The sequence below is a fragment of the Erpetoichthys calabaricus genome, chromosome 11 (assembly GCF_900747795.2).
Source record: "Erpetoichthys calabaricus chromosome 11, fErpCal1.3, whole genome shotgun sequence".
Lineage (NCBI taxonomy): Eukaryota > Metazoa > Chordata > Cladistia > Polypteriformes > Polypteridae > Erpetoichthys > Erpetoichthys calabaricus.
This window is the reverse complement of record NC_041404.2, coordinates 76540060-76560640: the sequence shown is the minus strand read 5'-3', so window position 1 is coordinate 76560640 and position 20581 is coordinate 76540060. Positions and strand designations below refer to the sequence as shown.

General features: G+C 36.2%; 1 protein-coding gene across 3 annotated transcripts in view; it reads right to left on the bottom strand.

The window, feature by feature from the left end:
- Positions 1 to 20581, bottom strand: part of gripap1 (GRIP1 associated protein 1) — a 224024-nt gene that overhangs the window by 128991 nt on the left and 74452 nt on the right. For all 3 annotated transcript variants that reach the window (XM_028813383.2, XM_028813384.2, XM_051933793.1), the window contains 6 exons: positions 17357 to 17491; positions 11708 to 11803; positions 9086 to 9298; positions 6967 to 7080; positions 3651 to 3728; positions 3405 to 3500 (listed from right to left, as the gene is read on the bottom strand). In XM_028813383.2, coding sequence (XP_028669216.1) covers positions 3405 to 3500; positions 3651 to 3728; positions 6967 to 7080; positions 9086 to 9298; positions 11708 to 11803; positions 17357 to 17491 — 732 coding nt within the window. The remainder of the gene's footprint in view (positions 1 to 3404; positions 3501 to 3650; positions 3729 to 6966; positions 7081 to 9085; positions 9299 to 11707; positions 11804 to 17356; positions 17492 to 20581) is intronic.

The following is a 20581-nucleotide window of genomic DNA, read 5'->3' as shown; positions in this document are numbered from 1 at the left end:
AGCATCTGTACAAATGGTTTTCAAGGAAAACCCTAGGCAGGATTTATGACGTTACAATGCCCTAACATGTCACACCGATGTTGCAGTGATTTTAGTCGGAGAAGATGGCGAACCGCCTGCTGAAAGGGACATTTGCATCTATCCCTTAGGCAACTCCTGTAAACAGATTTCCATGCTCAATATGACTTGCGATCCTATGGTTTACCCACTTTTATTCCCTTACGGAGACGTTGGCTGGCACAAAGATTTACAACATGTTCCCAATAAAATAACCGCCAAGCGAATAAGGCTTACTAAATGCCAATTTTACGCGTACAGATTAGCAATGAGGAATACATTTAGTATTTTGCACTCCAGCGGTAAACTATTCCAAAAGTATGTCGTAGATGCGTATGTTAAAACAGAGGGTGCGCGTCTCAACTATCTCAGATTACATCAACAAGATCTGCGCATGGAACAATACAAAGGACTATCAGATGCACTGCAAGCAAACGCTGAAAATAACTTATGTGTAGGCAAAATGATCATATTACCGTCCACATTTCCAGAAGTCCAAGATATATGCAACAAAACTATCAGGATGCCATGGCCATAGTACGTAAATTCGGAAAGCCTGATTTATTTATCACTTTCACATGTAATCCTGCTTGGCCGGAAATTCTACATGCACTGTCGGATAGCCAAAGACCAGAGCACAGACATGATACCAGTCTTCAGCCACAGTCAGTTGTATGTGGCTTTTTCTAGGGTTAGACCTATCGACTCATTATATGTCTTCTCCACCAAAACACCTATGAACAACTGCGTCTTTCAAGAAGTATTTATTTCTTCTTGACTTCTGAATTCCTTTCTCACCGTTTTCCATTCCTGTTCTTACACTGCCGTATGCTACGGCAGTATATATTAGTTTCAGTAATTATGGTATGGTTAAAGAACTGCTATGGAGTACAGTTTTGTGTCACAATCAGACAGAACTGTACACTTGATAGGTTTGGATATAAATTTAATGTTAGTGGAAGCTTACTACACTACATGGTTTACTATCTGGTGTTGTTTTAGTCAGTTAAAAACAAGCATAATCAAAACCAGTTTCTGAATATGAACAAATTTTTTATACAATTTTGAAATTTTTTAAATATTTTCTATGTCATTTGTGCTGAACAAATGTGCGCTGACTATTAGAATGTTTCATCTTTTCCTTTTCTTGCCCAGAATGTAATTTGTAATGAAACTTAAGTGAATATTAATATGTTTCAGGGCTTTTTACCCTAAATGTCTACAGCACACAACATATCCAACTCCAAGACAATGAGTTTGCAATTAATGTGTTCAATATCGTATTCAAAAATCTCCAATACCAGGCTCTGTTATTTTCTACCAGCCATATTGATCTCTCATTCCATTTCAGGCACATACAATTTATAAACAGAATTTTGCCACCTGTAGGCCTGAAAAGATATCAAAAATCAGAAAAGTGTGATTATGAATATTATGGGGGCTTAGAAAGAATAGGGCTCTTAGGCTTCAATCAGTGTACAGACCCTACCTAGCTTCATTGAGGGAAACAAAGAAAAACAAGCATGTCGTGTCAAGATTAAGGGTACTGAGACTTGCATAAGACTTAATAAACTCTTAATGAGCAGAGTAACAGCAGGTAATAGGAGTATGGACAGCCACAAACAACATCTGAGATTAGGAGCAATAAATATATCTTCTAAATACGCTTATCCAGAGCAGGATCTCAGGAAACCTGCAGCCTATCCCAGCAGCTTTGGTTGCAAGCGGGACAAATCCTTGGACAGGGTGTCAGCCTATTGTAACAATACTATATGTATGATGTTAAGAACAAAAAAGTATGACATTTCAACTATCTATTTTGATGGAAAGTGCGAGATTGAAAAGAGGGGGACAAATATTTAAAACATAATTCTGCCACTGGATTATTTTCAAAATATCATGTATTTCGAGGTGTGAATGCAAACTAAACAAAAGAAATGAATAAATAATAAATTCAAAAACACATTAGTAGGTTTAGTTTTTCACCAGTTGGCAGACTACACATTGCCAACTAAGGAATTCTATGTTTGTATTGCTTCGTTGCTGAACGACCTTTCTAAAGCAAAAGTGATTGATCAGCAACATTATGCTGATCTTGCATGTTGACCATCAATCTCTCAATCAGTGCCGTTTTATTTCAAAAAGAATTTCTTCAGTTCAAAGTGGCGGATGAATTACTGTCAACAAAACGTAGACACCTGACAAGTGAATTGAAACGTTACTCACTTGAGATTTTTCTGTCCATACAGTAAAGGTTTTGTTCAACAGCACATTCCGACTTCAGGTGTTTGAATTACATCTTGATATACAAGAAGCACTAAGAAATACGGCATCTCATCATAACAGACATCAGATTCATGTGCAGCCTGGAATTTGGCTTAGTGTGTGCTGCAGTTTATTAGCTGCTGTGTACATACTGTATGTTTGGCTCAGTCAGAATTACAGCTAACATGCCATCATTTAAGAGCAGTCTGAAACTCTGTAAGGGATTATTTGTATCTAATACTTCTTTCTTGAGCCCCGGAGATCCAGTGAACAGCAGCTTTGAAAGTTGCAGAGCACATTACAAGCAAAGCCATCACCTTTGTATGCTTCACTAAAACTTGAACCAGTATCTATCAAGCTATCACTATCAGCTCCTGAAGAACTGTCAGTTATCACACTGTAAATTGCTTCTTTCATCACATGCTTTATACGCTCGTATTCAGTTTGCTCTGTCACTGCAAATGCTATGTCAACACCCGCCATTCACTGCATGAATATATGAGGGCGACTCGTGGTTGATGAATTTCTGTTTTAGAGATAAAGTTACAAGGGTTAATGAATAATGGCAGGAATATTTATTCAAAAACCAAATATGATATTCTTAATATATTTTGATTAATTTCGGAACCCCTGTAGCCAAGGTTAGACACTGTGTAAATGCAGTAAATTGTTACTTTATTTCAGTTAGTTTTTTCAGCTACTTTAATACAGCTTTAGTTTTTCATTATGGGTTTGTTAATTATTTTAATTCAGTTTCAAAAATGTTTTTTATTAACAGTTTTAGTTTTGATTTTAGTTTTTATTACCTATAATAACCTTGATTCCATCAACCCACATTTGAATGGACCAACCTAGATTTGCAATTAAAATAATTGAACCTCTATGAACTATTAACAGAAAATACATACATGCACAGAAAGAATGCTTAGACCCCATATTTGTCAATCCCCTAGACTAGAATTTATCTGTGTGATGGTTGCACTTCTACTCAACAACCACTAGTGTATCCCATGCCTAAAAGTAAATACATAAATAAAACTTATAAAAGACTTCAAAATATTACAATTGTCACTTGCACACACCTGCTTTAAGCCGGCAATAGCCGAAGCATGTGCATCCCTCTCATGCTCCATCACTGCCAGTGTCTGTTTGATGCTCTCTTTTTCTTCTTCTTTCCTCTTTAAAACACAGAAAAAAGAAATAATCACAAGTTAAGTGGAAATAAGACCCATATCCTTTTATAGCATTGGGTAAATCCAACAATACTTCTACACTGAATGGTTCAGCTGTGCAGAGACCTAATTTTGAAAGGATATTTCCTTTGATACCTGTAGGTCTTCATTGTGACCAGCCTGTAGTTTTTTAACTTCATCCTGGTACTCCAGCAAGTTTTTCTCAATAGCCTCCTATAAGAATCACAAAAGTTGTACATTACTCATAAAAAGATTTGCATGATCAGATACTTTAAGTTAATTATAGCCTTTTGAAAAGAAATGACATTTAACATCCATCCATCCATCCCTCCATCCTCTTCCACTTATCTGAGGTCGGGTCGCGGGGGCAGCAGCTTGAGCAGAGATGCCCAGACTTCCCTCTCCCCAGCCACTTCTTCTAGCTCTTCCAGGGGAATCCCAAGGCGTTCCCAGGCCAGCCGGGAGACATAGTCCCTCCAGCGTGTCCTGGGTCTTCCCCGGGGCCTCCTCCCAGTTGGACGTGCCCGGAACACCTCACCAGGGAGGCGTCCAGGAGGCATCCTGATCAGATGCCCGAGCCACCTCATCTGACTCCTCTCGATGCGGAGGAGCAGCAGCTCTACTCTGAGCCCCTCCCGGATGATTGAGCTTCTCACCCTATCTTTAAGGGAGAGCCCAGACACCCTGCGGAGAAAACTCATTTCAGCCGCTTGTATTCGCGATCTCATTCTTTCGGTCACTACCCATAGCTCATGACCATAGGTGAGGGTAGGAACATAGATCGACTGGTAAATTGAGAGCTTTGCCTTATGGCTCAGCTCCTTTTTCACCACGACAGACCGATGCAGAGCCCGCATCACTGTGGACGCCGCACCGATCCGCCTGTCGATCTCACGCTCCATTCTTCCCTCACTCGTGAACAAGACCCCGAGATACTTGAACTCCTCCACTTGGGGCAGGATCTCGCTCCCAACCCTGAGAGGGCACTGCACCCTTTTCCGGCTGAGGACCATGGTCTCGGATTTGGAGGTGCTGATTCCCATCCCAGCCACTTCACACTCAGCTGCGAACCGATCCAGAGAGAGCTGAAGATCACGGCCTGATGAAGCAAACAGGACAACATCATCTGCAAAAAGCAGTGACCCAATCCTGAGTCCACCAAGCCGGACCCCCTCAACACCCTGGCTGCGCCTAGAAATTCTGTCCATAAAAGTTATGAACAGAATCGGTGACAAAGGGCAGCCCTGGCAGAGTCCAACTCTCACTGGAAACGGGTTCGACTTACTGCCGGCAATGCGGACCAAGCTCTGACACCAATTGTAGAGGGACCGAACAGCTCTTATCAGGGGGTCCGGTACCCCATACTCTCGGAGCAGAACATTTAACACCAAATTTTTAAAAAACTGCCTGAATTATTTTAATGCTTAAACAAGAATCAGGTCATGTCTCCAACAGAAATTTTAATAAAGGTTTACACTAACTAAGCAATGAATAACTCTATACTAACACTGGGTAGGGCTTACTTTTGCTTTCAAAGCAGTCTATTGTTCTCTGTGGCACGGATTCCACAAGATGTTGAAAACATTCTTTTTTGACATTCTGGTCGATGTTAACATGACTGCATCATGTAGCTTCCGCAGATTTTACAGACACACATTCATGCTGTGAAACTCCCATTCTACCACCTCCCAAAACTGTTATAATAGTCAACCGGTGACTGGGAAGGCCACTATTACTGTATGTTCATGAAACCAGTTTTAGAGGACTTTTTGCTTTGTGACATGGTGCATCAGTTGCTGTAAATAGTAATTGGAAGATGGAAAAATTGTGATCATTAAAATGATGCAGATTGTCAGCAACAATATTCAAATAGGCTGTGGCATTCAACCAATGATTGATTGGTATTAATGGGCCTGAACTGTGCCAAGAAAACATTCCCCAAACCAATATACCATAACTACATGTTTGGACCATTTGACACAAGGCAGACTGGGGGCATTGATTGATGCTGTTGGTGCCAAAGTCTGACCATGCCATCTGTGTGTCTCAGCAGAGATCAAGTTTCGTCAGACCATGCTGTAATTCTACAGTCTTCCAAATGTCCACTTTTGGCTGGCATGTGCCCTCTGCAGCCTAGGCTTTCTATTCTTGGCTGACTGGAGCAGAATCCAACTTGGTCTTCTGCTGTTGTAGCCCACCCACTTCAAAATTCGACAAGTTGTACATTCTGAGGTGCCTTTCTGCACATCACACTTGTACAGAGGGGTTATCGGAGTTACCGTAGCCTTTCTGTCAGCACAACCCAGTCTGGCCATTATCCTCAGACTTCTCTCAACAACTGCCACTTATTAAAGGTTTTTTGTTTGTCAAAGCATTCTAAGTAAACTATTATACATGACACAGACAGCAGATACAGAAATACTCAAATCAGTATGTCCGGCACCATGGCAATCAAGCCATGGTCAAAATTAGTAAGATCACATTTTTTTCCCTGCATTTTGGTGCTTGATGTGATGAAGCTCCTGACATGTATCTGCATGATTTTATGCATTGTACTGCTGCTACATGATTGGTTGATTAGATAATTGCATGGATAAGGAAGTGTACACATGTTCCTAATAACAATAATATGATAAAAGACAGTCAGTGTGTATTTTCACTGGTTAATGAACAGACTTCAATTAAAAGGTCAAATGCAGGGAATTCTCTACTGTATAAAGAAAAGGCTTCAAAAATGTATGTGTCTTCTAAGGTGCATCATGGACGAGAATACAATAGCATCTCTCAAGATATATGCCTGATGAATTAAAGTTAAGAGCACAAAGATCTATAAGATCATTATTGAAATCCTGGATCAGCTGCCAAATGATTATCCACAAGAAACAAAATCAAAGTCCTGCTGAAGGTGACTTTACAGCAATTGATGATGCACTCCTAAGTGCTTTTGGGCACTTACAGGAATGCTACATCAATGTAAACTTTATGAGTAAATTTGACAAGGCTTTGGAAATAGCTAGAAGAGAATTTTTTTTTGGCACAAATTACTCCTGTATTTTTCATGAATGGGAAAGACATCAGAATAGCTACTGCATAGTTTATTTAGTACACAATGACACATGGTGGAGAGCAGTGGAACTGCTACCTAAAAGACAAGACAATCCAATCTTTCTAAACTTTTTTTTTTTTGCAGAGCCTGGTTTCAACTCACTTATTTAGTTTTTGATGCATCAGTAGAGAAATATTCAGATTAACTTTATAATTGATTTTTATCATAAAAAGATTTCAAAGCAAAAAAGTACAAGTACTAAAAGAATTCAAGCATGGTGTGATCATTAGACATGTCCTCTAAAGACTGATATTATCTTTGCAAGATGTGTGACAGGTAGGTATCTATTAAAGAAAACATGGTTGTTAAAGTAACTATGCATTGGGACATTTAAACTGGATTTACCTCTGCTTCTTTCAGCCTTCGCTCAAACCAACCTTTTGTACTCTCCATTGACTGGATCTGTTGCTGGAGTTCATCTACTATATGCTGCAAACCCTCTAGCTTTTGAATTTTTGTCTGAAACAAAAAAAATCATTCATTAATGAATCTGCTTTATACTATGGACTTGGTCCATTTATGTACATCCCGATATAAATTCAAGAATATTGCTTTTCAGTAACAAAGTGAGAAGGCAGTGCACGTAAGAGCTAAATTTTGTAACATCCTAAATAAAAGTTTTTTTTTTTGTTTTTTTTTTAAATAGTCATGTTCATCTTCTGCAGTGGTCTGGTGCCCTGCTCGGGGTTTATTTCCTGCCTTGAGCCCTGTGTTGGCTGGGATTTGCTCCAGCAGACCCCCCATGACCCTGTAGTTAGGATATAGCGGGTTGGATAATGGTCTTTTATGCATAATCTGTACAAGCTTCTCTGAACTGCATCTAAAACTATGTCTAAACATGTTACAAATCTTTGGCACGCCTTCTCTCTGTGCTATAAAAACAATAAAATACTCAAGCCTTATTACTTTGTGTGCATTCAGCCCTTCTGTATGTTTTAACAAGAAATATTTAAATTTGAATGTACATTCTGATCTTTTTCTAAACTTTAAAGTTAGATGCCCACAGATGCAAACAATGTGGAATGCATCCACAACTTTTATGACTGAAACATGCTTACAACTAAGGAAGCAGATCCACATAGTCAAAAAGGTTGATAAGAGGAGTCAGTTGCTCCGGGAAGTACAAAACATTTTTTCTATACGGCAATTACCTGATGAAATAACAGTTAAAATAAAATTAAAATTTTTAACATTATCAAAGCTTTCCAATGCAATTCAAATAAAACTTTTCTTTTCTGTGCATCCAAAGTCCTCTAGCTGACCAGAGATTCTACATCAATGACATAGTGAGTTCCACAAAGGAATCACTTCAGATTGAGGGACAGATGCAGGTAAGTCAGTCATTTTAACAGGTCAAGAAAAACCTGTAGGCATGTTTTTTTTTTTTTTTCAAATCCAGACCAGTGCAGATCTACCTTTGTAGCCCACTGCATTACTATCAGGGTGGTCCAAAGCTTTTCTCATTTCTTACCTTCTACTGACTGCCACAAATGCCAAAACAAACACGTTTAATACAGATCAGATATAAGAAGCGTTCGAGGCGTGTAAATAAAACACACTACACCTTCAGCAACAAAAAAAATAAATAAAATGTGCACATGATCTCGTTTGGACCTTGAATTTCAATTGTGTCAGAAAATCCACATGCTTCAGTTGTTTTGACTGTTGGTTAGACTCTTGGTCATAATGATGTATCTAGGTTTCATCCCATTTAATGAAATGCTTTGTAAATTTCTCCTAGGTTGAATTCATTAGCTCCAGATTTACCTTGGAACATTAGATGTATTGAAGCCTTATTTCAGGAATCAACATTCTTAAAAAACCATGAGCCCAGACCATGTTTAACTGTTCATGAAAACAGATTTAACAGGCATATAACTAATGAATAGTATCTTGAAGATTCTAAAATCACATATTTTAGTACAAGCAAGTTAATCTTCTGGCACTCACACAATAAAACCGTACATTCTGGTTCTGCCTCAAAAACGTGTACTGTAATTTGGCTGCACTCAGCCAAAAGAGAAAAACATCCAGCACATGCTGTATTTACCCTTACTTCAACTCAGCTACTTTAAATTAACAATTTACCTAACATGAACAGGAAAAATGGGAGGAAAAATGTATATCTAGAAGAAAACTCAAACAGACACAGGAAGAGAACGCAAACTCACTTCTCTGGGACCATGGGGCAGTTGGGTTAACCACTGTGGCATTTGGTCACCCAGCTATTTACTAAAAAGGTGACATAATTTGCAGGTCACAAACCAACACAGCTTGACTATTGTTATCATAATTTATAGTTACAATGAACCAAAGTAAGCCAGAATATTACAGTTCAAGAGAAAAATAAAAAACATGTATCAGTCATTCAATTCTCACATGTAGGATTTCATTTCCCCATTTAAAAATACTGTACTTCTCTTCATTATCTTTTCTCTTATACTTTATTGCAGAGTTCAATTACCCTTTCCTCATTAAGCTGGGTTTTGACTTCATCCATGGCCCTGTGTTTCTCCTCATGCAGCTCCCTCAATTCCCTCTCATATTTTGCCCGGATACTTAGCACTTCTTTTTCATGCTGAAGGCGCACATTGCTCAGCTCTTCCTTATGAAAAGATTTTTCCTGTGCCATCTCAATTGCCATCTCATCAAGCATCGACTTTCGCTTGTCTGCTGTCTAAAAATGCATAAAAGACCAGAAAAAAAAAAATATATATTTTTTGGCAACAAATATTTATTAAAAGCAACTGTACATTAATTTAGAGTCAGTATTGTGTTAATTTTAGTTAAGCATCCAGTTATGCCAACATATTGTCATTTACTGTACTACTAAAATATGAAAAACATTTCTGTTTTAACAATGTGTTTACACAGATTATTGTAGAAACGGAACACACATGAAATGCATGTGTTCCAAATAACGACCTATTATTTCCAGTCTAAAACTCCAGCACTTCACTTCCAGATAATCAAGGCATGAGCTGGGAGAACTTTGTGCACGGTCTGCGGCGGTGAGGGGATGGAATAGCAGGCTGCTTGCTGCTTGTCTTTATCGGCACATTTACAGGACAAAAGACGCTGATGGAGAGGTGCGATGGGATTTAAGGTGGGCCGGATCTACAAGTTTTTTCGTAGGCTCTGGTAATTCTAGTGTTAAAAGTTGTCTGCTTTAACTACATGGCTTGGTAGTTTGTACCAGATTCCCACACTTTTTTGTACAAATTCATCAATAGATCATTCTTTACTTGTTCAATGAAATGAAATGAATTCAGAATCCACAAAAAAAAAAAAAAAAAAAAGAAAAAAACAAACCTTGAGTCGTAACTTTCAGAAAAACAGCCTTCAAATTTACCTAATGACTGTCTGTCATTATTGATCACACCAAGTGTTAGTTGGTTAAAATTGTAAACTTCATTTCACTTTTTTGCCTCATTCATTTGGTCAATTAAGTTTTGAAATTATCAAAGAAATTATTTTCAATTCTTTGTATCCAAACTTCAATTTTCTTCTTTAGACGTTCTACTTTATTAGAACTGTCAATATTGTTTTATATGTTTCCTGAAGTGATGGGCTTTTGAAAAAGTTTAACCTAAGTATGTCTGAAAGGTAATATAGTAATTATTACCTTAGTAATAACTAGATGCATGATGACAAATACAACATTGCATGCATCAAATGAGAACCATTTATTTACTATCATGACAGATAGTGGGACCTCTGCTTACTGGCTTGGAGAAGCTCTGATCGGTGTGGCAAGAAATGTAATCAGTGTTGGATTAAATTCTGCCTATATGCTGATCACCACTAATTTTTCCAGTAGCTACAGCTGATACAAGGCTTTATGACTGATGGCTGAAAGAAATGCAGCAAGGTTTTGCAAAACCCTAGGGTACCTCAGAACACAGTTTAAGAAACACTCACCTAAAATCTACTTTGTTTGGAGCTTTTAGTACTTTTCCACACCTCTTACCAACATCAAGCGCTCTGCAATGGCATTCTGCCGGTTATATTATTTACCACTCAATGGAACTCTCCCAAGCTTTTTTCTTTTGACAACTGGGAAACCTCATTTTATAATCTAATTTACTAATATCAGTTCTCAATGGACTTTAATGAGATCTTATTAATTCAAGACCTAGACAGTTCTATCTCTCAACAATAAAAACCTTGTTCATTTGAGGCTTAATGATATCAAACTCTATAAAAAGCCAACCCTATAAACCTGTATTTAAAATAAATCTAAAGTCAAACTTAACAGTTTGGCAAAGTTCAATTTGTGCTCAGGATAAAATTTGAAACAGCACAAAAATGACTGACATGTAAAACTTACACAGTATAAAAGGCACAAGGTTTTTAACATGAAAGAGTGCGTATAAAATATATTACATATTAAACTTGCTAATTCTTACAGAAATTTATACTTTACAAAAGCCTGATTAATGGTTATAGTCTTATTCCCTGAAAAATAAAGACTCAATACTTAATATTAATGTGTTAATAATAAAGAGAAGTCAACAAAATGACACCTTTTGTTGGCTAACTAAAAAGATTACAATATGCAAGCTTTCGAGGGATCTTGCCTGAAGAAGAGGCCCGAGTTACCTCGAAAGCTTGCAGCCGCTGCTCCACGGCTCTGGAATTCCCTACCAGAGAGCCTAAGAACACAGCAGATTGTGGGCTGTTTTAAAAAACAGCTAAAGACTTTTCTATTTAGGAAAGCTTATTAACAAGAATGTTATAATTGTTGTTTAATCTCTGTTTTTATCTTGCTTTGCCTTTGTTTAAACTTTTAATGTTGCAATTTGAGATTTACTGCTAATGTAAAGTGCCCTATAAATAAAATGCATTATTATTATTATTATTATTATTATCACTGTGTTAATAAAAGTAATATTATTAAGGTTAGAGTGCCTTAGGAAAAATACCAGTTACACCACACAGTCTGAAAAGATTTTTTTTGATATGAGACCACAAAAAAATTAACCCATTATATTATTTTGAGCTGAAACATATTTAAAATGTGAAATTGTCATTTAAGGAAAAAAATAATCTCTAAGGGTTCAGGGCATTTGGTTTCAGAATATACCTTGCGGCTCTCCTCTAATTCTTGTTGAAGAAAATCTCTCTCTTGTCCCAACTCTGTCAGTTGTTCTAAAAGACGACCATTTGCATGATGTGCCTCCTATACAAAAAATACAAAAAAAAAAAATATCAACACCTGCCTTACCGTATAAAATGTCCTTTTTATTTAGAACAAAATGTCCCTAAAACCATAATAGATAGGGTGATTGATTCCCTAAAGAAATTAAACTTAAAAAATAAACCTCTTATCAGATACAGCTTCAGAATTCAGAGCAGCATTGTTCATAGCATTACTATACAGTGCCATTATTATTCACATTTGCAAATAAATATGCAACAGGTTGCCACTCCCTTGGCACTTGTTTACTAATACACAATACAACTAAGTGATGTAATCACAAGAGTTCGCCTCCAGATACGACACTAAATACAGTTATAATTTGTAATTCAAAAAGGGTTATGTTTCCTTAACATACAACCAATACAATCATCCATACTTTATAAAATGGAAAACTATCAACTGTATTTAAAATACATCTAAAGTCAAATTTTAAATAATTTATTAAAGTTAAATTTGTTTTCAAGATAAACTCTGAACTAGCACAATTAACAGAGACATATTAGTAGATTAAAATTCTTATGTCAGAATGTGATGTGTTTTGTTGACAGTCAGCAAAATGTTTTTCATAAAAACAGCATTTAAGTGATTGACAGATTTTGGTAATTTCAGAACATATTGCAACATTGCAAAATACCCACAATCGTGACATAACTGTTTGTAACACCCTAAGAATTTCAGCAATGTGACTACTTTGAAGGTGAAAAAAAAACACTATTGCACTGTTTTTGTGGCTAAAATAATTAATTAAAACTGTATATTACTTCCTTGCTTTAAAAAAAAAACAGACTCTTAAAACTTCTTGCCACTTTTCAATTACATTTGAAATATACTGTAAATTATTTTAAAACTTAAACAAAAGGCATAATTTATCTAAATGGTGAGTATGTAAAAAACATAATAAACAGAGAACTTTATATATGCAATTTTAAAGAAGTTATGCATATATGAATAATAATGCATATACTAGTAATAGCTGGTGTATACAGTACCTTCCAGAATGTTTTGGACAAAGATACATTTCTTCTTTATTTCCCCATCTGCTCCACAGTTTAAAATTACAAATAAAACAATTACGACGTGATTAAAAAGCACAATGCAGACTTCAATCTAAGGGTATTTGCATACATTTCAGTCAAACCATGTAGAAATTACACTTTTTATATATGGTCTCCCCATTTCAGGGCACCATAATAACTGCGACAATTACCATAACACAGGTGTTTGTGATTACTCAGATGGGTTTTATTGCTTCATTTGTGAAGGCATAAGATATGTGGCAGTGTGGCATAGTGGTTAAGGCTGTGGACTTCAAACCCTGTCAGTGTGGGTTCAAATCTCCCTACTGACACTGCATGACCATTAGCAAATTGCTTCACCTGTCTGTGCACTAAATGGAAAAATAAAAGTAATGTAACCAATTGCGTCTCAAATATTGCAAGTCACCTTGGATAAAGCTATCAGCCAAATATGTAAATGTACTAGTATTTACATATTTTATATTCTAGTTAAAAAAAGGCACAATATTATTTACTTTAATAATGTATACACTTTCAGTAAAAGGCAGTTAAATAGGATTTCTGGTTTTGCTATGGTATCAAAAACTGTGAAATTTCACTGGTATTGGTATTGAATACTAAAATTCTGGTATCACGACAGCAACTTTGTGTGGAACTGAAATGCAGGACACAGAACCCACAAAGCTGCAGTGTTAACATCCACCTCACCATATTTTCCACAGAAACACTGAACACAATCAGAAATTAAGGCAACAATTCTTAAAACTGTAATACTGTATCCCTTTATTTCTTTCAGACCCAATGGTATTATACTGTAAATAACGTAAGTCAGAAGCTGAAAGTAAGCTAGTAATTGCCTTCTACATTTCAGATTATAAAACAGAATGTACATGGTACATTTATTACTTTATGGCATGGAAGCTTATTCTGGCTACTTGAAACAAAAATTGTGTTATTTCAATTGCTTGATTTTGTAAAACCAAACACATTATTTATCAAAAGAATTTTTTTCCTGCTAATAGTATCACTGTGCATGCATAATTGTCTTCTAAGTCAGATATAAAGCAAACAAATACACATACTGTATACTGAACAAGCTAGAGCGAAAACCCTATCCTAACAGCAGTGGGCACCAGACCATTGTGAGGCATATGAAAAACATACAATTTACAGATAGGCAGTGATCTGATTGGGACTTCAACCCATGCTTCTGGAACTATGAGACAGCAAAGCTGGCACTTTAGGTATTTCTACAGTCAAAATTATTTCTTCTTGTAGATATATTTACGAATCAGTCATACATATGTTTTGTAAATGAGCTACTTATTGTTACATGTTATGACAGTTTTTGCAATTCACAAATGCTAAAAAAATTGTAATAATAAATATTCCATCAATAAATAAATACACCCATCTTTCAACTTCAAAAGTGATAGTCATTAGCAAAAAACTTGATCTCTGCTAATAAAATGGAGAATACCTATTTCCATATACAGTATAATATATTTCTACAAGAATAATTTAAAATTATACACATTAAAGTAACATCACATATCACTCAATCAGTAAGTGGTATATGGATTATAAGCACAGGAAGAGGGTAAAGTGCCTGGAGCTGGTGATCAGAAATGTTATAGAGATGAATTAAAATCAAATATAATTTGAACACAGTTGTTTGAAATGATTTTATTAAAAAAAAATAAATGGGAAAGATTATCATGAAAAAATTCTTTTAAATACAACTCCCATAATGGATCTGCAAAAGTGGCTACCAGACAGAAAATGTATTTTATCATCTTTTTGTAGTCAAAAATGTTCTCAAACCAGATTACTCAATTCAGACTAGTTTTCTTAAATAATACAAGAGACTGCATACTAGTTTTGGTATGTAATATTTCAAATTTATTTTTATTTCCTAATGCTGTCATACATTTATAAAACAGCTTAAAGATTTAACATAGGATCAAGATTATATTCTTGTTTTGGTAAATGACTCACTGAAAATGGGTATCTGTTACTCTGGAGAATCCTGGAGATGTATGGGTAGTGTTGCAAATGGGTACTAGAAGCTAAAAGATGTGGAATTTTTCGTATGCATGATCCATCTTTGGTCAAGCAGGACAATAAAGCCTTACAAAAGTCTGACATTTAATTTCATCGACTGTGACTTTGAATTAAAGGTCATCTTTACTTAGTAAAGTCATCCGTACTTCCCTGAAGAACATAGTGAAGAAAATACAGCTGTGAGTTTATGCGAAGGTGGGCTAGGGTGTTTCACCACTGACAATGCAAAGCTTATGATCAAAACTACTGAAGTAAATGACTAGTCGAGACATCATTGTTTTGGACACAGACTTTACTCTGACATGCCTTTTTTCCTGTTCCTGAAGTGTATTATTGTCTTTAGAGTGATGTTGTGGGCGATGGTACCCGAAGGCCTAGATTGTTATTACGTTTTGCTGGTATCAGACTTGATAATTTTATTTATTTAAAATGTAGTATCATTAGCTAGGGCACAGGTAAATCAACATCTCTCCTGTATAAATTGTAGACAACCCAGCATGCAACATTTAGACAGAAACTATAGCGAAAAATTCAGCTCATATACTCAGTGCTGGTATAGCTTGCAAATGTTATTTTGGTTTGTATAAATGTGATTTTAGAGAGGAAATGTAACTATACAAAGGAACTAAAATTACTTGAGCATGGTCTGATTACATAGTGAATAACCAGTTGGGGCACAAGGCAAAAAATGGTTGCACACACCCTAGAGCAACAATGGGCTCTGTCACAAGCCCACTCTGATGACAGAAAGACAGCACCTGGTTACAGCATGGAAGGACTTAGAGCTCCTTGAGTCTGTGAACAAGGAACTAAAACCACTTCAAGAATTTACAGATGAGCTGCCTGGTGATGGCAATGTGTGCCTTATGTACAACCACTACTTCATTTCTTGATGATAGAAACAGCTGCAATACGAGGAGGGATTTGATTTGACCCACTCAATCAAAATTAGAGTATGGGTGTACATGGAGAGGAAAAACAATTAACCCAATTGCCCAGACTCTGTTGGACAATGCTAATTTCCTTGATCTATAAGTTAAGACAACCTATATGTGCCCTGAAAACATCACTGATATCACAACAAATTTATTGTTTGATATTACGATGACACGAAAGGTCATTTTTTTTTTTTTATTTGGAAAGGGAAGAGCTTCAAATACAACTCCGATGTATTTAAAAATATGTGCATGCTCAACTCATCTCTCAAAGAAGCACCAGCCTGATGCTGTTAGCACCACAAGTACAGCCTGTTCAGGGTCTGGGCCACAGTTACAGCCCATCAGAGCAACAAGAGGTGGAAGAGGATTCTGGGAAGTCTTTTGTAAGCACCAGTTATAACCACAGCTTCCACTGCAGCTGTTTCTGAAGCAGAACTTAGTAGCTACCTTCTGACTCGCACAATTGGGAGTGAAGGAAATCCTGTTACTTGCTGGAAAATTCAACAGGTTAATGTTCCTCAGTTAAACAAGCTGGCAAGGAAGTATGAGTGTGTGCCTGCCACAAGCACACTTTCTGAAAGAATTTTTAGTGTTATCAGGGAATGTTGGGACATGTCGTGTTCATCTTCAAAGCCAAGCAAAGTGAACAGGCTGGTATTTCCGAATAAAAAAAACCTGTGATTTGTTTTGGATTTAGTACTGTTATGTTCCTGTCTCTCTGACACAAATACATTTTAAGGAAAGGTCAAGAGGAATTAAGAGGTTTTAAAAGGTTAAAAGCCGAGTTACAGCTGAGTTACAAAGTTCCATTCTCTTTCTCTGATATGCTGTTTTCTTTCCATTCTCTTAGCTACTAAGACATTTTCATATTCTTGTGAATTGGCGGGTGATAGGCGAGATGTAACCCAAAAATGTGTTTAGATTTTCACTATTGCTAGGAACAACTTTACAGATTTTTTTTTTTTTTTTTTTAAATAGCTTGCAGCATTGCTTTTCACACAAAACATCATCTTTTTGCATTATATATTATTGACATATTATATTTTATCATTTGCATTGGCAGCATGGTAATTGGTGATATTGTACAATGCATAACCTCAATTTCAAATTTAGAATATCATTTCTCATTGACTATTAACCAGATTTATCGTTCATAATAATTTTTCCCCCATATCATGCAACCTTGCTGACTTGTATCAAATTATTTACAAAAAAATGAAAACAATACTATATATTTAGATTTCTGTTTCAGTGCTGACCACAAATTCCTTGCTGCATCTTTTTCTGCTTGTTCCTTGAACAGAACAGCACATGTTATTCATGATTGTTAATAACACAAATATTTTTGAGTGGGGGGTATAAGCTTTAACAGGAAAAAAGAAAAAACACTTCAAAAAGGACAATAACATTCCTTGTATTAAGCCTGCGAAAGCTACAGTATCATACTGTGAAAAGACACTCTAAAAGAATCTCTAAACATATAATTTTACAGTACTACAAGACAGAGAAATCACCTGCAGCTGTGAGTTAAGGTCATCTATCTGAGCCAAAAAGTTTTCTTTGTCACTCCGTATCTGCTCCAGATCCAAAGTCAATGACATATTTTGATCTCTTAAGAGATTCATCTCTTGGGTCTTTGTTGTTTGAATCTGAAAAACAATATTATTCAGCAATTAGATTAGCTAATCAAACAGTCTAGCTCACAGGATATCTGCACTTTCCAAATCTTCTTAAATGTAGACTTCACAAAATGTCATTCAAATCAAAAGCCATATTGATGGCCATAGTATGATTTGAAATTAGCACATCCAAAAAATAAAAAAATAAAAAATACTGCCGGCAACAAAAGCAGAACAATTTATCTACAAAAACTAGATTTCAGAAACTAATCACCATGACTGCTTAGAGCATATATTTAAAGACCATGCATACACATACAGGAGGTGGACAAAATAATGGAAACACCTAATAATATATACATATCAAGTGCCTCACGCTTTTAAAACAGTTTCAGTTCTTTTCGGAAAGCAGACATAGAAGTCATGATCTGTGTATAGTGGGATGTCATACCATTTTTCAAGAAAGGCATCCATTTTTTTCAGGGATAAAGTAGGTGGAAGTCTACATTATCTCACAATCTGCACTCCAGTAGTTCCCATAAAGGTTCAGTTATATTTATATCTGGTGATGGGAAGGTCATGGAAGACATTTTAGCTGTGCGGGAAAGTACTCTTAGATTACCTTAATGGTATTTACGGGGGCACTGTCATCCCAGAAAAACAGAATATCACGAGGAAATAGTTTTTGACTGTAGGTTATTATAACATAGCCTCACATCCCTTGGTCATTACACAACAATGAAGAGTAGTTATTAGACCTAATGACTATAACAAATGTTTAACAGCTGGAGACAATTCAAATTAAAGGCATACTTTTGCCTCCTCCAAATTTAATCATCCTCCACATAAAAGAAACAGAGTGAAAGTTGACACATCCAAATGAACTACCTTTCCTACTGCTCAAGGGGCAAAGTTTTGTGTTTGTTATACTAAGTTAAGCATTTTTGCTTGCTGGCATTGAAAATAAGCAGTTTCTGAGTCTCTCTTTTAAAGGAGTCTCTCTTCCTCCTTTAAAAATTGAATGTAATTAATTAATGTTATTAATTAGTAATATTAAGATTTGGTTTGTTACCACACATTTATGAATTTTTAAACCAAGCTGAATAGATGCTGCTATCAGCGCTGATCTGTGCACCAGCCCAACTCAACTGCCTCTCAGAGACGCTGCAAACTTGAGTAATGTCACATGGTGAACGTTAAAGATCTGATGGTTGACTATGCCTATAATATCAGAGAATATAAAAGACTTTAAAAAATGTAAAGGCCTATAAATTAATCATTCCCATATTTAACTAGCAGCACTGCAATAACGGCCGCCTAATGAGCCCTTTACACCCTGCTGAAAGAGCTGCTTATCCAAAAATGAAATTGGGCGAAAGGGCAAATACTCAGAGCAAGGATAAAAGTTACAAGCTCATCTGGAGTTGGAAGAAGATCCAGAACGAGGACTTAAGTAAGGTGGAAAGGATTCAGACCTGGGCTGACTTCATATAATGAGAAAGGTTCTATTGCTTTCATACAAATTGTTTGAACTGTTACATTTCATATGTTATAGCAAGCTCAGGTACTGTGATATTTGGGTACTGCAGAGAACCAAATAACACCTCTTACTGCAGATGATATTTTAATGCTTGTATGCATTTCATCAGGCTGAATGGAATAAGGCAGGAGGAGGGCTGGATATTTTTGTGAATATGCAATGATGAAAAAGGGACCACAGTAAAATTAAAACTAGATGTGAATTCGTCTATGTCACTGCCCAGGAAGGTAAGTTACAAATTTACATCATCCTGGCTGTCTCAGCAACACACATGATTCACTCTGTACCAAAGTTTTTTGATAAACCACTCTTAATGCTGGTGACTTCAAGCAAACAATCAAGTGTCTTTTAGGTCTGTTCTATTTGTGGGCACTGCTCTTTCCAAATATTAATGCCTTTAAATATAAACCTATGGGGGTGGGGGCTGTATGTTTTTATCATATTTATTTATTTTTGAAGCCTCTGTAAAATTTTAATTTCCCCTTGGGGACAAACAAAGTATTATCAATCAATCTATTTATGTATCTAATTTCTAACCTTGCGAAACAGACATGTATAGTTTATCCTAAGACTGGGTCTAAGAGGTTCCAACTCAGTTCTGTCATAATTTACAAGGTTACATCTTATTTGCATTTAGCCAATATACAAGTCTGTTTATCACTATAAGTGAGTTCTGACTTGGAACACTGTTTCTCCTTGCTGATGTAGTTTGTTAATATTTGGCATATGCATTTATTATTTTGAAGACTCTTAAGACGCATGAAATAATGTAGTATTTTAATCAATACACCTGTAATCTGGGGATCAAGTATTAGGTTCTTTTTAACTCTATTATTTGGCTCATGTTGCTTTGAAAATGTACATCGCAAAGTGCTAATGGATATACTTCTATAATAGTTGACACATACTACTAATTGGGATGCAACCTAACATGACTCACCTTTGCTGCTGTACCTACAACTCCCAAGAGAGGTGCCCAGGAGCAATCCTAACTACATGCTGAATGAAACCCCATTAACTGGTCCTTTTCAATCAGGAGAATCAGGAGAAGCTGTGCTTCTAATTGAAGATCCTCATGTATTGCTGACTTTCTCACACTGTCAGAGAGTGAGACCAATAACCATGCAAAGGAATACCATTTTGGCAGCTTAAACTCAGTTTCATTACTCTCATTATTACAAAGTGATTCTGACCAAAGAAAAGTACGGGGATATTAACTAACCAGTAAATCAAAAGCTTTGTGTTAAAACTTGGCTTTCTCTGGACTACACGCCAGTACAACATTAATAAGTCTAAATGTTTCAGAACCATATATTAATGCTCCTTCCACAAAATAGCACAAGGTACGTGATAATAAACTCTCCACTATATGTACATGTAGATAGCAAATTCAAATTATCCTTAAATATCTGTGCTAAGACAAAGAGTCAGTCTATCATTCCACAGCTAAAATGGAATCACCATTGCATCTTCTCGATCTGAGACTTAGCTACTGGTTAAAGTCTGCTCTCCAGCATTAGCTTTCTGATGAAGGAAGAAGTGTGATTTCTTGGTACTTAGATTCCCCCCTCTCCCCAAAT